The sequence below is a fragment of the Glycine soja genome, chromosome 16 (assembly GCF_004193775.1).
Source record: "Glycine soja cultivar W05 chromosome 16, ASM419377v2, whole genome shotgun sequence".
In the NCBI taxonomy this organism is placed as follows: domain Eukaryota; kingdom Viridiplantae; phylum Streptophyta; class Magnoliopsida; order Fabales; family Fabaceae; genus Glycine; species Glycine soja.
In genome coordinates, this window is record NC_041017.1 from 27,557,147 (window position 1) to 27,565,547 (window position 8,401).

Here is an 8,401-nt window from a genome sequence, read left to right on the forward strand (position 1 = left end):
TAACATAATTTATGACATGTTGATAATATAAAATTCCATACATTGATAACACATAAAATTAAATTTTAATTTATTATTAGAAATTAATTTCTTGCTTGTCCGATCGGAGGAAACTATGGTGGAAAAAAATATTTGAAAAGCTTATCTCTGCCAGCCACACAAATATATTAAATTTTGTATCTCCTTTGTAATCTTATAAACAAGTGTTAAAAGGGTGACATGACTTCACCTAAATAGAGTCTAGGAAGGGTAGATGTACAATCTTAGCCTAGATAGGTTCGTGATTTTAATAGGGAAGTGTTATTGTCCAATCAAAATTCGTGAATAGCTATTCCCCTCTCAAGCACACAAACAAAGTTGAATTGCTACTTTATATGCTCATAGCTGCTTCAAGTAACACAACAGTGAATTATATGTGACAGAAGACAAAGACCAAAGTTCTTCTGAAAGTTCTGTATGGTCTCTCCAGGTTCAAGGTAGCCAATGAGTACCAAGTACATACACGTTTTTGATAGATTACAGAGTTTTTTCACTTGTTGGAAGAGAAGCACCACTCCAACTGGCAGAAGAATTTTCCACAGGGATGTGGAAAAGGAAGAATTTCAGTATGCCAGCACTCAATGTCTCTCATCTTACTACAGTGTCTTTGTGGTTCGTCTAGCAATCATGGTTAGTTAATTTTTCCTTATGATTATAATTTTGGTCTCTGATTGAGTTTTATAGCTGCAATTACAATATGGTTGATGTGCAGAAATAGATTCTTTAAAAAGCAATTGAAAGATTAGACCCTTTTTGCAAATATGATTGAAGTCACAATTTGTTGGACTAAGCTATTATCCTGCTTTATGCAGGCCATGCTAGCCATATTGATTGGTCTGCTCACTTTCCTAACATGGCATTTCACAAAGATTTATACAACAAAGTCTCTTAATAGCTTGGCATATGACCTGCGTTATGAACTTCTTCAACGCCCCATCTTGAGGATGTGGAACATTTTGAATTCTACTGCTGAAATTACAACTGCTCAGGTTAAGCTGTCTCAATATGTGATCAGAAGCCACACCAACCTTGCCACTCAAGCAGACCAAGTTGAGGTTGAGTTGACTGATAACTTTTTCTATGCTATTCTTATGTTTGATTCCATTTGCAATTTGAAGTTTGAGTATTGTTCCAACTCTTACCAGATGTATGACGCGATGAGGGCTGTAACATGGGCTCTGTTTGTTAGTAAAAAGGCTCTCAATTCAATAACTGTCAAATACAAGAATGGATTTGTCCAAGCATTCCATAGGGACCTGAAGGATAACAATACCTTTTACATTTATTCTGATCTTGCTAATTACTCCATGGCTGCCAGTGGCTACAATGCTATCAATTCGCATTCTTCGCGTGAAGCTTGGAATGATAAAGACATTCATGGTCACAAGGCTGCAGTTTGGTATCGCGAACCACTTGATCCCGTCAGTGGTGAGAAGATTGGAAAAGTAATGCCAATTGCACCAGAAGACTCGATCAATATAGCCGGCCTCTCCCAAGTACCTGACGGTGTAGCTTCGTGGCACGTTGCTGTTAGCAAGTTTACAGATTCACCTTTGCTTTCTGCAGCATTGCCAGTTTGGGACTCTTCTAATAAAAGCATTGTGGCAGTTGTGGGTGTCACAACTGCCCTTTACAGTGTGGGGCAGCTCATGAAAGAGCTAGTTGAGAAACATAGTGGTCACATGTATTTGACCTCCCAAGAGGGTTACTTACTTGCAACTTCCACAAATGCACCTCTACTGTCAAATACTACCAAACCTCCTAAGCTTAAGATGGCTGTTGACTGTGAAAATGAAGTAATAAGAGAGGGAGCTCAGTGGCTTCAGAAAACCTATGGGAACAATTTCCCTCAAAGTCATGAGCTTCATGTAGAGAATGTCAGGCTAGGCCGCCAACAATATTACATCGACTCATTCTTCCTGAATTTGAAGAGACTTCCTCTGGTACATTTATAGACACTTCACCTGTTCCTTACATTTGATCTTATGTTTTAAAATCATGCAATGATCTATATAGATGATCAAGTAGTACAATTTCTGTTAAACATAAATTCTATGAAAAATTTCTGCTGCTATTTTTTTTCGGTTTTTACTACCAACTTCCTCGTTATAATTTATACCTTTTTCTTGTTTACAAGTTACTAGCTTAAACTTTGTGCAGGTGGGTGTAATCATCATACCTAGAAAGCATATCATGGGGCAGGCAGATGAAAGAGCCTTCAAAACATTGGTTATTCTGATATCTGCATCATTGTGTATTATTGTCATTGGATGTGTTTGCATTTTGATACTGACTAATGGAGTATCAAAGGAAATGAAACTCAGAGCAGAACTGATCAGTCATCTGGAAGCAAGAAGGAAGGCAGAGGCATCAAGCAACTACAAAAGTCAATTTCTTGCAAATATGAGGTTGGTTTTTCAAGTTCAGTGTGAATTTAAAGAACACTAATTAAACTGAAATCATATAAAAAAGTTAATGAATATCTCCAGTCTAAGGTGTCCATCTTGTTTTTATCAAACACGTATATATCATGTGCTTTATCCAATTTATGATTCAAAATTATTTAACTTAGAGAATATGGAAAAATATGTCTCAGTTGATCAGGGGTTTGAAGGAGAAAGAGACAGCTACTTTATGTATTGACAAACCATTGTTGTTTGAAACTATGTTCTTTGGTCTCAATAAACAAGATAATATAAATAACCCTGTACACAAGCTACTCTAAACTCAAATACATGTTCACTTAAGGAGAATGAGTAACATGCCTAAGACCTGGATTACCAATCTGTGTTATTTGATTCACATGTATACGAAGATCCTTCCTTTTTGTGTTCACAAATGAGCTTAAATAGCTTTTTCTTGGATGCATTACAGTCATGAATTGAGGACACCAATGGCCGCAGTGATTGGGTTACTTGACATTCTTATATCTGATGACCGACTCACAAATGAGCAATGTGCAACAGTTACTCAAATAAGAAAATGCTCAACTGCCCTGCTTCGTCTACTTAATAACATCTTGGATCTGAGCAAGGTGAGCTATAAGCTAAGCCTTTTGTCCAAGAACATTTAATCTCACACTTGCAGCAATTACTGAAATGAATTCCAATGCCAAACTTCTTTTACCATTGCCACAAAACTGCCTTCATTCCAAAAAAATATTTCTAATATTTTATAGAATATAGGTGGAATCTGGAAAACTGGTCCTAGAAGATGCAGAATTTGACTTGGGACGGGAACTTGAAGGGCTTGTAGATATGTTTTCTGTGCAGTGCATTAACCACAATGTAGAGACTGTTTTAGACCTTTCTGGTATGAATCTTATTTTGTCTGCATAAGAGTTTAATTTCAGCGAAAAGCAGGTGATAAGAAATCATCACAACAAGTTTCTGATGCATCTATTTAATTTGTTGCAGATGATATGCCAAAGCTAGTTCGGGGTGATTCTGCTAGAGTAGTTCAAATTTTTGCAAATTTGATCAACAACTCAATTAAGTTTACTCTATGTAAGTCAAAACTCACTCATATATAAAATTTTCAATACAGAAGTGGTGGTGGAAAATAAAACTATGGTTCAAGAGAAAGTATTATTATTATTATCTGAACTTTATATGCTTCGGCAAAAAATCCTTACAAAACTTCTTAATTGGTTCATTAAATATACTTCCATATTCACCAATACCGTTATAGTTGTCTCAAATAATAAAAGTTCAGCTGCCTACGAAGATGATAAAAGGCTTCTTTTCAGGCATGTATTATGTAGTATATGGGGGAGGGTTATGATAACATAAATTTAAGTTCATTTTAAAAAAAAATGTTGAGCCATGTTCGTTTGAATTAATTTAAAAAATCTGATGTCAATTTATTAAATAAATTGAATTAATGTCTGCTAATTCTAATTATTCAATCATAGGAGGGAAAAACTAGTCTGATCTATATTGTACTTGAGAAAACTTGTGTTTGAATCAACAATCATTAGTATGTTTTCAAGATTTTTCAAAGATTTAACAAATGGTTCGATTACTATGGATCTATGAAGCACTGAAACTCGGAAGACTAAGCTTAACTCTTTCAAATGGTTTACAGCGGGTCACATTATTCTGAGAGGATGGTGTGAAAACCCAAATTCTTGCAGTGATAATACAAATTTTCCTCTAGAGAAAAAGAAATCACGGTGTTCACAAAAGACCAGAGCAAAGCAACATGAAAACCATGCAAAGAGGACTTCCAATAGAGATAACAAAATCATACTTTGGTTTGAAGTTGATGATACAGGCTGTGGTATGAACCAAAAACTTGAATAGAAAAACTGCAATGAAAAATCACGCCTTATGTGGCATAAGAAAAATCAATTTTCAAACTATTGTTTCGTTTCCCTTTTTTCTTGACATGTATATGGCTATCTCATATTATCCCCATCACAGGTATTGACCCAAGTAAATGGGAATCTGTGTTTGAAAGCTTTGAGCAAGCTGATCCATCAACTACTAGACTGTAAGTGACTTAAATTTTTAACGAAGACAAGATATAAATCTGTTAGATGTTACTCTTTTGCTAGCAGGTTAGCATGACCTTGTTGTCTGAGTCAACAGACAACAAGACTGACATTGAACTTCCAAACTAATTTGAACCTATATCCAACAGTAATTTAAAAAACCTTTTGAATGTTAAATGCTGAAACATTTTTTCATTTCAGGCATGGAGGTACTGGTCTTGGTCTTTGCATAGTCAGAACCTTGGTGAGTAGACCCTCAATATGTGAAGTTTCACTCTAGTCAAGAACAATTACCATCATAATGCATGTTCTTGATAAAAGTCAAAAGGTGTCCACCTGGGCCAGAATAAGCATCTAATTACATCACACAAATAAGTGAAACTTATATCAATTGCATATTCTAGACATAACATGAACGAGAAACTCATGATATATGTTTGGCACTCAAGATCTATAAATTCACTTGCATCTGTCCTTTCTCTTCTAAAATTACACGAATTTCTGAGTTGTATGTATTTTCATTTTATGTCTTTATTATTCTGTGGTGGCAGGTTAATAAGATGGGCGGAGAAATCAAAGTTGTCAAAAAGGAGGGCCCAGGAACACTGATGAGATTATGCTTGCGTCTCAGTGCACCTGTAGATGCCACAGAACAACATTGTCAAGTAGATTTTGCTAACAAGGGCTTAGTGGTGAGTAGAATCACCTTGGCACTGAGTGACTGCAAAGATAATTAGCAGGCCTTGAAATAAGATGTGTCAATGCAGGTACTTCTTGCACTACACGGCAACATGGGTCGATCAGCTACATCTAAGTGGTTACAGAAAAATGGTGTGGTCACTATGGAGGCAGCAGAATGGAATGGATTAACACAAATTCTTAGGGTACTCTTTCATGCAAGAAGTTCATCTCATAATAATGGCTTTGATGCAAACTATTCAGTTCATGACAATTTAAAGTCAAGATTACTGAGCATACAGGAATTGAGGAACCCTGTTTTTGCCATTGCTGTTGACATTGGACTACTTGACTTGAGCACAGATATATGGAAGGAACAGATAAATTTCCTTCACAAATACTATGGGAGAGCAAAATTCGTGTGGATGCTAAACCATGACTCCTCCAATTCCATAAAGATGGAGCTTCGCAGGAAAGGACATACACTGACAGTGAACAAACCCCTTTACAAAACAAAAATGATTCATATTTTGGAAGCCATCATAAAGGAGAGAAATGAAGAGCTGCAAAAGAAAAATATGACTACTCCAAGAGCTACTGTGAAAGAGGGAGATTTGCATGAGAGTCTTGAGATTGATTATACTCAATGTGATGTTGCAAGCTCGGATGGTTCAGACATATCCGAAAAGGGTGGTTCTAATCCTGTTAGTGCCTGTGGAGATAAACAAAGAGAGAAGGTAGCGAGATCTGATCCATCATCACAACACCAGATAAATAACTTAGTTGGATTAACAATGGAAGATAATAATCATAGGAAAGAAGAGTTATGTCAGAGCAGCCTCAACTCTAATGATGTCAGTGCAAACGCCACACCAAAATCATCCTCCACTAAACAATCATCAACAGGAGCTCAAGATGAAGATTCTGAATATGGTGAAACACGTAGGGCCAGTAGCTCAAGTAGAGCAGTGATTGGAAAGAAATCTCTTGAAGGTTTGAGGATATTGCTTGCAGAAGATACACCGGTTATTCAAAGGGTTGCAACCATAATGCTTGAAAAAATGGGAGCCGTCGTTGTAGCTGTAGGTGATGGACAACAGGCAGTGGATGCTCTAAATGGCATGCCTGGTGTTGAAGATTGTATAAGGGAGTCTCTCCTGAAGGAAAGAAACACAAGATCATCTCAAACTGAGATTCTCGGTTGCCCTCCATATGATTTGATCCTAATGGATTGTCAGGTATGAACTAGGAGAAAAAATTATATTAATATTAGTAATGCTTCAATTTAAATAATAGACTTAGGATCAAAACCATAAGCAATTACCATCATAAAATGCAATTCACTCAAAACAATGATAAAAGAATAGAAACCCCCTAGCGGCTAGCGCCTATACAGAAATCATCTGGATGAGCCTCTACTGGCAGCCTCAACATGTCATTGGTGCCCTATCCAGTAGTAGTAGTAATGGAGGTGCCTCCCCATTCTACCAATTTTCATGAACAAAGAATAGAACCCTCAATGTGTTAAATAGTTCTTTTCTAAAAAGAAGTCAATTTCATAATGTATTTTAGCCTTGATGTTCCAATTCTTTTTGTTTTTGTAAAATAAAAACAGATGCCAAAGATGGATGGCTATGAGGCAACAAAAGCAATCCGGAAATCAGAAGTGGGAACTGACTTGCACATTCCAATTGTTGCTCTTACAGCTCATGCAATGTCATGTGATGAAGCCAAGTGCCTAGAGGTGGGCATGGATGCTTATTTAACAAAGCCAATTGACTTCAAACTGATGGAGTCCACCATTCTTTCACTCACGAGAAGGACATCCTAACTTCTGACTCTGATGAAGGCTAGTAAAGGGTTGTCTTTGACAACCTAGAAATGTATAGAAGTTTACCAATATTAACATCAAGAAACATGGCTTAACATACAAATTCCAGAAACGTAATCCAATTTTCCAGAATTAACTCATTTCATTTGTACATCAAATGACTGAAACTCGTTGCCCTTTGTTTCTTCAACTATACAGACAAGGCCGAATTCTATGTGAATGTGACTACATTTTGTACAAGAAAGAACTTTTTGTCTGTACTACCTAATCTATTTACCTATTTGTTTATGTTAGAACAAAGGAGAATGTGGATGAAAATTTGAAAAAAAGAAAGAAAAAAAAAGAAGAAAAAAAAGGCTTCAAGTCCCACATCGCTCAGGATAAACACTTGAATAGTGTTTCACTCTCTATATATAGAGAACTCATTTCTTCATTTTTCCTTGTCCCAGTTGAGAAGCATTTCCTCAACTTTTCTTTCTCCCTCCCATATTTCAGCTGATGCATTTTCGGCAAACTTCTCCCCCTTTCTTTCTGTCGCTCTAAAATTACGGTTGGCTATAATAGTAACTTTTTAAGTCATATTTTCGGTTGACTATAAGAGTGACTTTTCAAGTCATATTTTTTTGGTTGGCTATTAGAGTGACTTTTCAAGTCATATTTTCGGTTGGTTGTTAGAGTGACTTTTCAAGTCATATTTTCGGGTGGCTTTAGAGTGACTATTCAAGTCATACAAGAGGGTGTAATTCTAGAAAAGGTTCCCTCAGTGCAGTGGGAATCTTATACAGTGATCTGGACTGTTTTATCCTGGGGACGTCGTGGTTGATAGTTTGCTTGCACAATTTTTGGCAGTGCCACGAAACGTCTTAAAGAAAGCGACATTGTCTGTGACTTAGCTAGTAATTTTTTCGGTTTGCCATAAACTATTGTTCCAACAGTTTATGATATATGGAAGCTGAAATCAAAATATGAACTATAAAGTACCCAATAAGAATAACTTTTGCTATGGCCTCTATTTGTCATCTGTCACATTGGTTGAATTCCTGATTTTCTCTTTCTTTAACACTCCTTCCATGTGTGCACTTAGATAATATTCTTTCTCCCTCATAAATGTTAGCACATCTCTCCTTAGATACTTTTTGCAAATAAGCAGTATGTCACTGCAGTCACAAATGTTTTTCTTCCTCTTAATTTCTCTTTACTATCAGTGTGTTTCAAGTTAAAATAGTTACCTTTCTCAACAAGATTTTTTGTAGTAAAGGGTTATTTAAAGAGTTAAAATAGGTACTTGATAGGGAAAGGATACTCTCAGATATTGAAATCCAACTATGCCGCAAAAGATTTATCCAAACAAGTAACAA

General features: G+C 36.2%; 1 protein-coding gene across 1 annotated transcript; it reads left to right on the plus strand.

Annotated features, from left to right (window-relative positions):
* Positions 1 to 236: 236 nt before the first annotated feature.
* Positions 237 to 7,333, plus strand: LOC114391211 (histidine kinase 1-like). Its single transcript, XM_028352250.1, has 13 exons — positions 237 to 669; positions 852 to 1,094; positions 1,185 to 1,982; positions 2,200 to 2,447; positions 2,914 to 3,073; positions 3,225 to 3,351; positions 3,456 to 3,545; positions 4,126 to 4,320; positions 4,464 to 4,533; positions 4,736 to 4,778; positions 5,086 to 5,226; positions 5,302 to 6,450; positions 6,828 to 7,333. Exons 1-13 carry the CDS (start codon positions 484 to 486, stop codon positions 7,041 to 7,043), a joined length of 3,666 nt encoding a protein of 1,221 aa, XP_028208051.1. The 5' UTR covers positions 237 to 483; the 3' UTR covers positions 7,044 to 7,333.
* Positions 7,334 to 8,401: the final 1,068 nt, after the last annotated feature.

Excerpts from the sequence above, each read along its gene's own strand:
- LOC114391211 (XM_028352250.1), top strand. The coding sequence starts at position 484 with ATGAGTACCAAGTACATACACGTTTTTGATAGATTACAGAGTTTTTTC. Across the intron at positions 4,534-4,735 it reads GATCCATCAACTACTAGACT|GCATGGAGGTACTGGTCTTG; the intron begins GTAAGTGACTTA and ends TTTTCATTTCAG. Across the intron at positions 4,779-5,085 it reads TTTGCATAGTCAGAACCTTG|GTTAATAAGATGGGCGGAGA; the intron begins GTGAGTAGACCC and ends CTGTGGTGGCAG.